At 35.4% G+C, this 16,160-nt stretch overlaps 1 protein-coding gene across 2 annotated transcripts in view; it reads right to left on the bottom strand.

The window, feature by feature from the left end:
- adamts3 (ADAM metallopeptidase with thrombospondin type 1 motif, 3) overlaps window positions 1-16,160 on the bottom strand; it is a 114,141-nt gene that overhangs the window by 36,411 nt on the left and 61,570 nt on the right. For both annotated transcript variants that reach the window (XM_048189091.1, XM_048189092.1), the window contains exons 11-15: window positions 11,835-11,948; window positions 11,612-11,757; window positions 10,498-10,673; window positions 5,653-5,786; window positions 2,195-2,318 (exon numbers count right to left, since the gene is read on the bottom strand). In XM_048189091.1, the coding sequence (XP_048045048.1) occupies window positions 2,195-2,318; window positions 5,653-5,786; window positions 10,498-10,673; window positions 11,612-11,757; window positions 11,835-11,948 (694 nt within the window). The remainder of the gene's footprint in view (window positions 1-2,194; window positions 2,319-5,652; window positions 5,787-10,497; window positions 10,674-11,611; window positions 11,758-11,834; window positions 11,949-16,160) is intronic.

Below are 16,160 nucleotides of genomic sequence, written 5' to 3'. Positions count from 1 at the left end.
TAGGAAACATAATGAAAACTCAGACAGCACACACTTAGAATATGTTTACAGCTGGCAGTAACATCTGCCTCTGGTGATCTGATCACCACCAGTGGTCAGAAGAGACAGACTGATGTTTACACTTGGTAGTAACGTCTCAAATGTGTCTCACTTGTGACTGAATTTTTAATGGAGGGTGATAAAGCAAAAATCCACAATATATACTGTACATTTTAATATACATCTCAAGTGACATTTACTCACCAGCCACTGTGGCTAGTGGTTATCCAAAGTTAGTAGCCACTCAGCATTTTCACTGGCCACAATTTTGACATTCATGCCATAGGGGAAAACTGCCATATAGATATTTTGGTAACACTTTACAATAAGGTTCATTAGTTAACTACATTAGTTAACATGAACTAATAATGAACTGCACTTCTACAGCATTTATTAATCTTTGTTAATGTTAATTTCAACATTTACTATTACATTATTAAAATCTTGTTAACATTAGTTAATGCACTGTGAACTAACATGAACAAACAATGAACAACTGTATTTTCATTAACTAACATTAACGAATATTAGTAATTACAGTAGCAAATGTATTGCTCATGGTTAGTTCATGTTAGTTAATACGTTAATGTTTAACTAATGAACCTTATTGTAAAGTGTTACCGATAATTTAATATTATCTCATATTTTGACAGCAGGTATATTTTCTGTCACTTTAAAGACCTGTCACAAGGATCCATTATACAATTACACGTGTGCGCACTTTGGGTGAGAGAACAAAATCTGCGGAAATGAGTAAATTATGTGCAATATGTGCAATCCCACGCCAAAATTCAAGTGCTGTAACACCAACAATTTCCATCCAGGGCAAATGAAAAGAGTGAATAAGGGGAGGGTTTGTGTGTCAACTCGTTGTCGAAGAGATGAGAGATTGAGAAAGGTATTGTGTATCTATTCAGCAGGAAAATGAGTATTGGAAGAGTTTCAGATATTCCAGGATCGATATATATTGAAAAATCAATATTTCTGACAATACATTGCACTTAGTTTATTATTTCAGATGCCTTTTTAAAAGACAATTGAAAAAAAAATGTTTATATTATATATACATTTAGAAAAAAAAGCTGGACTAAAGTAAAGCTATGACATCAGCTGTTCCATTTAACTACAGTTGAAGTACTATAACAAATTAATGAGAATGAGAAATATGAATAAACGTTCTCCAGTTCTCCAGATACAGGCAAAACCTCTAATTTGTCTGATAAAGAATGAATGTAGATTGAGCGGGTCTAATGGACATTTGAGAATGGTCATTTATGTATATATGCAAAGAACAAGGAGAGTTCAGACGCCCTTTACTTTTGAATGTGTTCGTCAAATAAATTTCTCAAACAGCTCGTTCATTCTGTGGTGTCAGAGGATGAGTGTCAAGAGTAAAAATGAAGATGTGAATACAGAATCAGTATTTCAGCTGGTGAGATTGTGGAGTGACAGACCTAATAAATGGGGTCAAGGAGGGGTTGGGAGAGTCACATGCAAATGACACCTCCCAGTGGGAAAAAAGTAGTTTATGTCGTACTACGCATTCAAAACTCGCTGAATGAACTACAGCAGATTCAGACAGAGGAAGACTTAAAAATAAACTTCAGTTTGTGTCTCTCTGTGACACATATTAAAAGTCTGTTGAGACTTTCTTATATACAGTACTACATATTTAAATCTCTGAATATCTATTATTGATTCTAACTGAATTCCAACTACAAGCTCCTCTGTTCTCTGTTACTGCATTACCTGCATGCATAAAGGACTACTGTATCATGAAGACCTGAAATAAACTTTAATCTTGTAAAGCTTTTCTGAACCCAATCTTTAGATAGATAGATAGATAGATAGATAGATAGATAGATAGATAGATAGATAGATAGATAGATAGATAGATAGATAGATAGATGTCATATCTAATATAATATATCATCATATACCAATAATAAATATGTCTAAACTAATATCTCAAAACATTACAGCATTATCACTTTGCTCATTTTTCTCCAAAAGTAAAGTGAACTCCAAAAGTGTCCTGAAACTAGAGGAATGGAAATCTAAACTTAATGACAGGGCTGAAGTCCAGAAAGAAGGACTTTCCGATTTAAGTAAAATACTGTAAGTCAAAGGACCAGGAAAGAGGAAAGTATCTTACCAGCTTTCTTGGGCACACGAGTGAAGGTTCCTTTCACAGTTCGACAGTGGGAGTTGTCACCCCCACACACACCACACTTATCCTCCACCTTATTGGAGCCAATTTCCCTGTCACAGCCCACTTTCTGAAGGAGAAGGAGAGAGGAGGATATGCGAGACACTAAGAAAATAGGCAAGATGTGCCATCAGAAACACTTTCAAGCTTTCATCTTTGGATATGTCTGCATAATATCAACTATAGGACTATAGATAGAACTTTTGATGGTTTTGAGCTATTTCCCATATTGCTATTATGTCCACAGAAGCATAATCCTTAAAAGTGTCACCAAGGAATGGGTCCTTTTCTTTTGAAAGTACAAATGACATTGACAAATATGAGACACACTTCAGCAGTTTGTTGAACAAAACTTTTAAAAAGGTGCTAGATATCTGCAAATAAATCCTAAAACTTCTGTATACTAGCTGACACACTATCAATCACTTCCTCCCGAAAGCTTATCACTATTCATTGTCCATTCCATCTACAAAAATCAATGTACTTCTATCAACCCCATCCGGAGAGAACCATTCTTCAAACAACATTTACTGTGAAGTGGCACTCATCCTGTACACACTGCACTGTGAGCCGATGTTGCTCAGAGATATATCACAGAGCCAACCCACAAATTTACAGCAAAAAAATAATAATACAGGACTGTACAGTGTGACAGATTTCTTAAAATTCTAATTATTATATGTGAGATTAATTTTTTACCTACTTAGAAGTGTGCTATAAGTTTCTAATTGGCCTCACTCACATGTCTCTGTGTATAGTGAGTCAGATCTCTACTTTAATGTCAGATAGGTAAAGCCCATTCACACTGCATGTTGGTTGTATATGGCATAATTAGGCACAAACCTAAGGCAATCAATAAAAGGGCAAGATACCACAGACACTGGCATTGATAACTTAATAAATAAATAAATAAATAAATAAATAAATAAGGTAAAAGCTGGAAGTAAGAAAATACAATTTTTGTGTTGGTGGGAGAAAATGCCCAGCCAATGTACTATATACAATACATATTTAACTCTTTCCCCACCAGTTGCCAGGCAGCGCCAGCATTTTTGAAAATTTTCAAAAAAATTTCAATGACCCCCAGAATATTTTGTTGTACAAATACCTGAACACACAATATATCAAAAGGAAGAACAGAGCATCTGCTTTTAAACAACAACAACAACAACATTTTCTGTTTCTTCACCTGTGTTTTGATCTGTACTATTTCAGAAGATGCTTAATAGCGTCCCCTACCATATAACAGTGATAACATGGATTGCCAGAAAATTCCATCAATGGCGGGGAAAGAGTCAAAGAGAATAATACTGATTCTGAAGGTGAGCCTAATCCTAAAATAGCATGACCATTAAATGCACAAGGACTGAAAATCTGCAGGTTCATTCTTGGCTGGCTGCTATACAACCTCTGTGAGTCAGATTGCACAGGATTTTATCAATCAATCAATCAACCAACCAACCAATCAATATCAGACTGGTCTATTATAAGTGATTCTAAAGATAATCAAGTGGCTGGATTTTCCAAAGTTTGCAAAGTTCTTGGTTGCAGACTAATCGACCAGTCAACTTTTTGTACTGCCATGACGCTTTAAAGGTGCACTATGTAATATTTTCTGTCCGCTAGAGGTCGCTAGAGGCCTATTCAAAACAAAGGCGTAGCTTGATGACGGCAAGTTTAAGCATGGAATCTTGGTACATGTGGTCTTCATCTCAACGGTCGGTGGAAACAATCGGGATAGGACTCGGGAACAAATCATGTTCATGGATGCGATTATTAACATTACTGTAGTATGAAGCAGAGCAGGACCGAGTGTTGTGGGAGCTGAACGAGGCCGCTGGAGCGATTGCGCAACACACGAGCAGCGGAACTTTTATTATGCCTCAGTTGCCGGCGCTGCTTCTGCTTTTCCAGTCATGAATATGAGGTAACACAGCGCTGTTTATCATATTAGACACATTTGAGAGTGTTGAAAATGATGTTATAACGTTACTCTGTGCGTTCACTTGTTGGCTGCTGTAAGACACTTTTACACACTGCATTAAGATAGATCGATTTTATAATATCATATTAAATGCTGGATAGCTTGTGTTGATAAATGGCATGCAATTAATTTTAAAATGTATTGTAAGATGAAGAAAATGCTGTATTACTGTTACTAAAAATAAAGCTGCATCTGATTATGCTATGTTAGCTACTTCACAAAATAGTGTTTTTCTCTGAGGCATGGTAAAGCATGGTACTCGCAAAAAAACAAGAAAATTCGATTTAAACAATAAGACTAAACGTGTTGAGCTATATAACAACAATTCGTTTTCTGTCTATAAATATATCAAAACAGTTGTTCCCTTGTCTATTACAACATGTAATATATTAAAGCGTCTTTGGTGTTTCCATGGTTTCTACAAAATAAAACTGAGGGTAACGCGGGTATGACGCAATTGACAGGCGATTCCTCACACGTCCCGGAGCCTTGTTTAAAATTGCAATTTTCTCATGATTTACAAATAGTTGGAAACATTTGGGATATTGTAAGTACTCAAGTGAACAAAATATATAACACTGGCCAAGCGGTTTTTGTATATTTTACTGAAAAATTCTTACATATTGCACCTTTAAGCTTGATATCGACTAGTCGCTGATTATGGCCTATAGAGGGCGCAACGTGATAAGAAATCTTTGAAGTTCACATTTACGCTCCATATCCAAGTTAATGACAAATAAATGCACATCACCCACAGATCGCATGCACAGAAACATTCAGTAGCACAGAAATGTGTTGTCAGCACTGTTATGTTATTTATTAATAAAATAGCTTAGAAACTGAAAAGTTCTAGCATATATTTCTTAGTAACTAAAACCCACAGCTTCACTTTTAGTAGAGAGACGCTGTCAGGTAGAATAATTCACACACACGATCGCTCTCTTACTATTGCATTCATATAAATGTAATCTTTACTGTGCTACTTTATCTGTATCTGATTTAGAACGAGCAGAAATCTGTGAGAAGTATAATGACCCATAGACAAAAGAACTGATAAAAATAAGCTGTTATAGATATAACCTTGTGGGTCATATGCCATAGCTGTGCACAAGGCGACCCATGTTCGAGTCTCAGCTCGAGGTTCAGGCTTATTTTTTTCATTAATGACGTCATCAGCGACTAGTTGATGTTGACTCGACTTTAATCACATAAATGTTGACTTTAAAAAATCTGAAGTCGTTTTACCCCCTTATTGCACACCATTACATTATTGAGATCTTACTGAGAAAAACAATAATGATATTAATTTGTATTTGTATTGCTAATTAAGTTTTACCACACCAGCGCCGGTTCTAATATCCGCAAAAGTAAGTATACAACAGTGAAATAAGTTAATGCATAATGAAATTCAAACACTTACCACACACTCTCCTCGCACACAGATGCTGTACGGGTCTTTATAAGAACATCTTGTGCCATCATGCACCAGCTGCTTCATATAAGCCACGTCACCTGTTTCTTTCGACTGGCAATAAAGATGACACCTTTTGTTGGCTGACAACATAGAAAGACATGAAGAAATATTATTTAATAAGAAAGGCCACAAATTACATTCCATACATTGTTGTCTGCTATAGGTCTATTAAGTTATAAATAAATAAATAAAATTAATAAAATAAAATGATAAATAAAAATAAATAAATAAAATATAAATAAAATGAAGTTATGAGAAATCAATAATAATATTCAACCAGTAAAACTGGTAATCATGCATAATGAATAGTGTAATATAATATTCAAGCAAAATGAAAATGAAGGTGCTCTTTCATGTCATGATCTCCACAAGCTTTGAACTGACTAATTATTCACGTGCATTCAAAATTACTTGTGCTATTGTGAAAAAATAATTGCCAGCACAGGTCTGAGATCTTACAACCGATCAAACTCTTGAAATTATATAAAATACCTTTAGAATATCTCCCTAAAACATTAAACATATGTAAATTAGGTTTCACATTGCAACTGGCTGCTGGGTTCCATCCAAGTCAACAGAAAAAGAGCACAGTTTACTTTTTAAAGAGATAGTTCGCTCAAAATTCTGTCATTATTTACTCACCCTCATGCCATCATGTCAAGTCATACTGTACAGATTTGGAACGAGGGTGAGTAAATGATAACAGAATTCAGCACATAGTCATGGAATGCAATGAAATTAATATAATGTCATATAGTGTCTGAATATTAACATGGTAATGTAGACAACATTAGGAAATCATGAGCATCTGATCAAGTAACTTAATAAATAATCATGAAGCATGCATTCACAATAGTGGGATTCTGTGGGATTAATTGTACAGCTTAATAATGCAGACAAAACTTAATTAATATGCATGAGCAAAATCCTACTTCACCTTTCTATCAGGATTTGTAAATTCCAGCATACAGACCACAATAAAAATGTGAGACAACTAATGTCCATCTCAGAAAACATATTTCATACTTTAAAATAAATGATTATTAAAAGTCATGGAAGTTTTATTCATATATTTTTTCATACATTCATTTTCATTAATTCATATACTTTTATTATTCTTGAAAGTTCATGGACTACTAATTTGTTAAGTGTTACATAAGGTTTGTATAATGAAAATATAATGAATGTATAATGAAAAACAATAAAAGTGTTTTATATATATATATATATATATATATATATATATATATACAGTACAGTCCAAAAGTTTGGAACCACTAAGATTTTTAATGTTTTTAAAAGAAGTTTCGTCTGCTCACCAAGGCTACATTTATTTAATTAAAAATACAGTAAAAACAGTAATATTGTGAAATATTATTACAATTTAAAATAACTGTTTTCTATTTGAATATATTTCACAAAGTAATTTATTCCTGTGATGGCAAAGCTGAATTTTCAGCATCCTTACTCCAGTCTTCAGTGTCACATGATCCTTCAGAAATCATTCTAATATGCTGATCTGCTGCTCAAGAAACATTTAATGTGTACAACTGTACAAAATATTTGTGTACAATATTTTTTTTCAGGATTATTTGATGAATAGAAAGTTCAAAAGAACAGTGTTTATCTGAAATCTAATCTTTTGTAACATTATAAATGTCTTTACTGCCACTTTTGATTGATTTAATGCATCCTTGCTGAATAAAAGTATTCATTTCTTTAATTTCTTTTCAAAAAAATAAAAATAAAAATTCTCACTGACCCCAAACGTTTGAACGGTAGTGTATAATGCTACAGAAGCTTTGTATTTCAGATAAATGCTGTTCTTTTGAACTTTCTATTCATCAAGGAATCCTGAAAAAAAAAGTACACAACTGTTTTCAACATTGAAAATAATCATAAATGTTTATTGAGCAGCAAATCAGCATATTAGAATGATTTCTGAAGGATCATGTGACACTGAAGACTGGAGTAACGATGCTGAAAATTCAGCTTTGCATCACAGGAATAAATTACTTTGTCAAATATATTTAAATAGTACACAGTTATTTTAAATTGTAATAATATTTCACAATATTACTGTTTTTTACTGTATTTTTAATTAAATAAATGTAGCCTTGGTGAGCAGACGAAACTTCTTTTAAAAACATTAAAAATCTTAGTGGTTCCAAACTTTTATATATATATATATATATATATATATATATATAAAATCAGATGTTAATCAGATGTTCATAAAGTGATATAGCGTTAAGGCTGCTGTTGTTTAGTTTGACAATATAGAACCTTAAAAGTCTACAGTATCTGTGAAGGTGTCTTTAGTCACACATTAAGTGCATCTTATGTTTCTATACAGTAACTCTTAATTTTTTTTTTTTTTTTTTGACTGCTTGTGCATATATTGTATATACAACAATTAGTTCTGGTCATCAAATTTGATAGGCTGAGAGGCCTTCCAGGAGTCCAATATATCACCAGTATCAGCACTTGGACTGTTCACCACTTGTGGCAGAATTTCTCTCAGTGAGCGGCAAATGAGAAAACCCACAATAATTCTACTGTTGCTGTGTCACTAAATGTCGTTTTAAAAGGCCAATTCACACTACACCGACAGATGCCAACCAACGCAGACAATCACAAGATATAGTACGTAATTTCTCAGACATTCCACAACCTGACAAGCGATGTTTCAGCATGTTCAGTCGTCGAAAACAAGTTCCGACAGATGAGCACAGAGGGGTAACACACTCATCTGACAAAATAGGACTATGTCTGTTGCCATCTGTCTGTGCAATGTGAATTGGCCTTAAGAGCTTTTCAGGCGAGATTGTAGTAATTTAAACCTCAAATCGGCAGTTTATTTAAAAAGATGGTGCATATCTGAGATTGAGTTGTGAAGCCCGGCAAGATCTTCATTTGCCCCTGGTTAAAGATGAAATATAAAGTGTTTTGGGTACAGTATATCTAACAGGTAATCTTAGGTCATGTTGGTCTCAATCTATTATTTGTTCTTGGCCAAATCATTTTTACTGAGGACAAAGTTAAGTTTCATAACTTGATATTCTTATTTATGTTCCAGGATTAGTTCACTACAGGTACACGCCTCTCAGACTCAAAGGTATTTGGCGCATGGCTCTATACAGAGCTGCATTTCACTCCAGCTCATGTGATATTGCATACATATTAGGGCTGGGTACTGACACAAATTTCATGATTCGATCCGATTTCTATTCACATGCTTGCGATTCGAATCGATTCGATTCAATTCTGATTATTTTGGATGTAGTATATCAGTTACAGTACATGGCAAATTTTCTAGAGGAAAAAAATCTCTCAACTAATGCTAAAACTACACATGGGAGACAGTTGGTACTACATTACTATAATATTGAAGGTTAAAATGAACTTATTTATATACAAACATTTAAATTACACTCGATGTTTTTTATAATAAATAAAGTTTAGAATTACATAATCATTTTTTTTTTTAAATAAACATTTAAATTGTGGCTGTCATAACTGATTTATTCAAACATCCATTAAATATTGAGGAACATGAATATGTAACGGTGCATATATTTATCAGAATGCTGCTCTCTAGAGTTCATTAGCTGACTAATGAGTTTATGGTCACTGAATATTTTTTTCTGTTTCTTCTGTTTTTTCTGTTCTGTTTTTTTCTGAGGTAAATGTGACGTTACGTGACATTGTTTTCAAGCTGTTTTATTGATGTATTTCCGAGGTTGAAACACTGATTGAGTGATTACACGAGACATGATACGGATTTCGGTAAGTTGTATTGTATCTTTTAACATACCTTCAGATGTTTATTCATGTTTATTTCACGCTGTAACTGGTATCAAAGAGGAGGAGAGGATGTTCACATGCGCTCCGTGCTGCAGCTTCTCTTTAACTGAGGCGCTAATCTGAGACTTTGCTTCATATCATGAGGAACAAAGCACAAAGATTATTGCGATTTATTTGAAAAAGGCGCGCTACATGTTCTGTTCATTCATCAACTTAAAACAGACTAGACTAATCGATTCTTGGGATTTAAGAATCGATATCGGTTCGTAAAAATGAGAATCGATTCAAATTGAGAAATCTATATTTTTTACCCAGCCCTAATACGTATGCTGTATTGTGATACAGCAACATTGCAGTCTTAAAAAACAAACAAAAAAAAAACACCTCACCTGTCCCTAAATGTTTTACTTTGTCCCTAAAAATGTATTTGAACCAAATGTGCTCCTGAAATAAAGGTAAGCATAGATGGCATTTAGACCAAATCCCCCAAACACAGTATCTACGTTATAATTCAAGCTCAAAGATGTGTTTTTTAAGTTGAATGACTAACAGTGACATTTCTCACTGGCTTTAGTGTTGAACAATGTGACATTTTGTGGGTTACAGAGATAAATGGCAATGGGCACAAATGAAGCGACTGCAGTAAGTGCAAAGTTTGACAAAAGGCTTTAAAAAGACACTTTGTCACCTCATGTGTTTGGGCACTCTAAAGGCCTGGACAGCTTCTTGAGCCGTACGCAGGAAATGGGTAAAGTTGTGATTCATCTTGTACTTGTTAATTATCGCCTTAAAGACATTTTAAAAATTCCTATGGAAAAAAATACTTACAGAACGAGGGTGCTGAAAAAGTTGTCATGCATTTTTGTACTACTCCAGTGCTCTTGGAATGTAATCCAAGATCAAATCAAACTCGAGAACCCAGAACTAACTATTATATAAACATATTTCCCCAAGTTACACTGCCCTAAAATCTGACAAACTCACCGTCTGGATGTTCGTAGGGAAGCCAGTGATGTTTAGTGTTCTGGTATTCAAAGTGGGAGTTGCGATGTTGACATTGCTGAGCTCTGAAGTCCTCGAAGTGTTTGGGGCAATCATCAATGTTACACAGCTGGTACTCATAGTTCACCCCTGGACAGTCCTGTCCTCCATTAGATGGACTAACAGATAAAAGATAATAATCAAAGTCAACAAAGCACTTTAAACATATAAATATGTGGTTTTAAAAGCAGTCAATAACCAAAGTTAAGATAATCTAAACAAAGTTCAAATGAAGTTGGCACAAACTGATATCAGAAAAACATCTATCCCTTCTTTCACCAAATAAAATATTTAGATCCAGATTAAAAAAAGCTAAGCAATGTTTGGATGGAATGGCAACCGATGCAAAATATAGATTACATTTTAAACTCTGCAGCTTTCATCACAAGCCTCACTTTGAATTTTCATTCATGCATATTTTCTATAAGTGCGAGCATCTGTTCAACTCAAATATTGTTTAACAGGTCCTTAACAAACACTCCATAAAACTAGCACACTAATGTGCTGGCATTAAAGAAAGCTAAATTCCTAGTTATCTTGCTTGTCAATGCTAATTGAGAAGCATCCACTGGTTTTCCTGGTGCAAAAGAAGACCCCTTCTTCAAAAAGAAAATTACACTTAGACAGCAAAGACGGTAGCCCCATCTGATTTAAAAACACCCAGTGCAGATGTTTCTCAATAAAAGAGATTTGGGGATGTAAACAGGTAATCACATCATTTCAAGCTTTCATAAAATCTCTATCACTATGAGAAAAATTAGCAGGCCCAATGCAGAGTTATATTTGATATGGCTTCAAATATTAGTTATTGAGATAATACTGAGATAAAGGGCAAACTAACCTTAGTGAAGAATGCAAAGGTTGTGATTGACCTTTCATCTCATTGGATAGGATCAATCATGTTAACCCCTGCCGCCTGTATGCTTTATTTCTAGACAGATAATTCTTTTAATTTCTAAGAAACTGCAGCCATCCATATAAGTGAATCAGATTATGGAAAGTACACTAGGGTGATTTTCATTAGCAATCCTGACTGAGAGTACAGTAGATAACATACACAGGGTTGTTGCACTGGCGAGTTCTGAAGCGGACGCCCGTCCCGCAGGAACGAGAGCATGAGCCATACTTGCTCCAGACACCCCAGGCTCCATCTTGCTTCACTTGGTTGGCATTCTTCCACATGCAGTGACCTTTGTAACACCACTATGAGGGGAAGGAGTGAGACAGAATCACAAAACTGGACAAAATAGGCACAGCAAAACATGGACATATGAAATTACCTTCCCAGGTGCACATTCAGTCCCGTCCAATGGTGGCCCTTTTTTGGTCTTGCAGAAGTAAGGGTTATCTGGATGACTGCACCACAGCTGTTTGCATGGATCAAATGTGCGAAACTGAAGAGAAAGAAAAGTGGCTATGGTTGGATGCTTGGCATTTTATGAGAGAGAATTAAATGGCAAGACATATTTAAAAGAATTTTGAACTTTTTTGGCTCAGCTACAATTCCACCAGAGATAAGCCCTTACAATCCTTTTCCTCTTTTGAACGTGCTCAAGCTCAGATTCAGTATATATATATATATATATATATATATTTTTTTTTTTTTTAAGGGAGAGCGAATTTTCCCTCTTGAGGCTGCCAGTGCCACTCTGGAGCTAGTGTTACTGCTAGACACCAAGGAAATGAATCTGAGAACATAAAAGAGAACAAAGACTTTTTTTTACTTGAGTTTTCTGTTTACTGCAAAAGACACAATCTGAGTCTAGTGAGATTACAAAACAAAAAGAGTGCATATTTTCAGTCCGAAGGAAGGAATAAGTATATATCTATATTTCACTTAATGGGAAGTGGAGAGCGAAATTTACCCATCAGTTATTGGGCACCATTTTGCAAACAATACATAAAAAGGATTTGAGTTTATGAGTATTTTATTTATCTTTAATGGATATTCCTCCCAAAAATTAAAATTCTGTCATAATTAACTCACCCTCATGCCCCAAACCAGTTTCTTTCTTCAGTGAAACACAAAAGAAGATATTTTGAAAAAAATTTGTTAAGAAAACCATTTCAATTCCCATGAATTTCCATTGTATTTTATGTCCATACAATAGAAGTCAATGGGAACCAAAACAGTTTACTGTAACGCAGAACAAAAAGTTGCACAGGTTTGGAATGACATGAGAGTGAATTTTCATTTTTTGGTTCCACTATCCCTTTAATTCACCTCAGCTGTGGTTTCTTACACATTTGTTTGTGGGTTTAAAGCACATGAGATGAAAACTTTACAATGCGATTTTCATGACTATTGGTCACAATCAAACATATTGCATTTATTATCAAATGAAACAGGGTAACAGTCATTTATCACTAAATTTAAGGCAAGGCAAGGCAAGGCAAGGCAATTTTATTTGTATAGCACATTTCATACACAATGGTAATTCAAAGTGCTTTACATAAAGAATAATAATAAAAATAGAACATAAGGAATAGAAATAACAGTAAAAACAGAGAATTTTACCGCAATATTTAAAATGCTTTAAAAGTCAGAATCAAGATGATACATAAAAGATATAAAATACATTAAAAATGAAATAAAAACAGGAAAAGGAATTTAAAGAATAAAAAGATAATACGTATAAAATAAAGTGCAAACAGTTCGGACATAGCACAGTGCTCAATCAGCAAATGCATAGATAAAAAGATGTGTTTTGAGTCTGGATTTGAATGTGGCTACTGTAGGAGCACACCTGATCTCTTCTGGAAGCTGGTTCCAGCTGCGGCTGGCGTAACAGCTAAAAGCAGACTCTCCCTGCTTTGAGTGAACCCTTGGTATTTTTAAGTGTGTTGATCCTGATGATCTGAGTGATCTGTTAGGTTTATATTCTATGAGCATATCTGCAATGTATTGGGGTCCTAGGCCATTGAGTGATTTATAAACGAGTAACAGTACTCTGACTCCAGAATCACACCAAGATTCCTGACTTGATTTTTAGTTGTTTGACCCCTAGAGTGAAGGTACGTGTTCACTTTGAGAACTTCGTCTTTGTTTCCAAAAGCAATGACTTCAGTTTTGTCTTTGTTTAACTGAAGGAAGTTTAGGCACATCCAATTTTTAATTTCATCAATGCATTGGCACAGGGAGTCAATGGGGCTGTAGTCGTTAGGTGAGAGGGCTAGGTAAATCTGGGTGTCATCTGCATAGCTGTGATATGCAGTTTGGTTCTTTCTCATTATTTGGCTCAGTGGCAGCATATATAGGTTGAACAGGAGGGGTGCAAGTATTGAACCTTGAGGGACTCCGCATGTCATGGATGTCCACTCAGACTTATAGTCACCGATACTCACATAATAACCTCTCCCTTCTAAGTATGACCTGAACCATTTAAGGACCATCCCAGAAAGCCCAACCCAGTTTTCAAGCCTGTCAAGAAGAATGTTGTGATCAACAGTGTCAAACGCAGCACTGAGGTCGAGTAGAACCAGCACTGATAATTTACCTGAATCTGTGTTTAGGCGAATATCATTTATTATCTTTATGAGTGCTGTCTCTGTGCTGTGATGCGGTCGGAAACCAGATTGAAAGTTGTCAAAGTATCCATTCAAGCTTAAGAACTTGTTCAGCTGATTGAAAACAACTTTTTCAATGATCTTGCCTATGAAAGGAAGATTTGAGATTGGCCTGTAGTTGCTCAATATGGTGTTATCCAGATCGCTCTTTTTCAGGAGGGGCTTAACAACTGCAGTTTTCATGGATTTTGGAAAAGTCCCAGAGAGAAGTGAGGCATTTACCACTTCTAGGAGATCTGCTTCTAAACAGTTAAACACTCTTTTGAAAAAAGATGTGGGAAGTGTGTCAAGGGCGCAGGTTGATGTTTTAAGGTGCTGTACTGTTTAGGAGTTTTGATTATGACAAATGTGAATATGTACACAACTAAAGTAAAGATAATTTTAGGAATGACAATGTTGTCCACTGGAGGCTGAAACACAGCTGGATTTCTGTTCACTACTTTTTCTTTTGATTAAACACAGCAGGAGAAAGTGGCATATGCATTACAATGTGAAGGATTGAAAACACAGTCATCTGCAAGATTTTTTTTTTTTTTGAAAGAAAGAAAGAAAGAAAAATACACAGAAATGTAAACAAATAATTAAAATGGCAGTCTGGAACACAAGACTGGGAGAGGAAACTAACGGATGACAACTGAAATATAAGGTTTATCTCTAAGATCTTTCCTTTACTAATACAGCACTGCATATTTGCAATGCCATGTGGAGTAGGAAGGTTCAGAGATATAGTTAATAAATGGACGGATGAGCCCAAGGGAGAAGCGGCACTATGTTGAAGGCATGGATGGGAAGGACTGTTTCTGTAAAATGAACTTCCATTTAAAGCCTCTAACAAGTCCCTTGGCAAGCAGCTGGACTAAAGGATATCAGCTGTCTGCTCTGTCACTGGCTTAGTGCTTTATTTTACCAATAGGTGAAACCAATTTGGATTACTATATTTTTTTTCATGTTATTGAAGTTGGCATGAAATGGGAATTCACACTGTCTATATTCTAAATGCAATTTATTGGCCTTATTGTCTGTTCTCCAAGCAATCATTTTGTCCAATTATACTACACCCGTTTCTTATAACCGATGCCAGCTCGTATTCATGATTTCAATACATATAAATTAAAGGAATAGTTCACACAAAAATGAAAATTCTAATTCTAATTTTGCACCTTCATGTTGATCATAACCCAGGCTGTATGTCTTTCTTTCTTCTATGGCTATCATATGGTTTTAAAAGACTTGTAACATAGCTTTTATGATTTTATAGCTTTTCATGATAATATTAGGGTTATTTTTTTACACCCTTTTCAATCTTCAAGTCCCCAGTCAGCGTCAGTGTTGGGGTTAACACATTACAAGTAACTTGAGTTATGTAAACAGATTACTTTTTCAAGTAACTAGTAGAATAATGCATTATTTTTCAATTTACAACAAAATATCTAAGATACTTTTTCACATGTATTGATTGACAGCTCTTCTGTCCACATGTTGAGAGAAATAAAGTGCAGAGGTGTTGTGTGCACTGTGTGAACATGATGGTTATTGCAGTTCTAGACTAATTGTGAATGTCTCGGTTACGTATGTAACCTTAGTTCCCTGAATAGAGAATGAGACGCTGCGTCAAACGCTTTGGGAATGCCTCTGCATGATTGCATCATGAGGCACTTATGAAATCAGTCCAATAGAGTGACGGAATGTCATAGGCGAGTGAAGTCACTGACAAGGAACCTATAAAGCCTACCCGAAAACACATTCATTCAGCTTCTGAAACCTGAAGCAAGGCGCTTACGGGCATGCTGGGAGTATGGCAGGGCGACGCAGCGTCTCCTTCCCTATTCAGGAAGCTAAGGTTACATATGTAACCATATGAGCAAGTGACCGTTCGTGTGAAGTCAGAGCACACACTAAGCCGACAGCACCTGCGCCCCTGGAGTGGAACCGAGGTCCAGCTCGTAGAACCTCACGAAGGTATGTGGGGCGGACCAGCCTGCCACATCACAAACTTCTTGAAGAGATGGCCTCAACCACCCACTTGCTCATTCTCTGCT

The sequence above is a fragment of the Megalobrama amblycephala genome, linkage group LG4 (assembly GCF_018812025.1).
Source record: "Megalobrama amblycephala isolate DHTTF-2021 linkage group LG4, ASM1881202v1, whole genome shotgun sequence".
Classification (NCBI taxonomy): domain Eukaryota; kingdom Metazoa; phylum Chordata; class Actinopteri; order Cypriniformes; family Xenocyprididae; genus Megalobrama; species Megalobrama amblycephala.
Note: the sequence above shows the minus strand (reverse complement) of the source record. Positions and strands in the feature narration are given on the sequence as shown.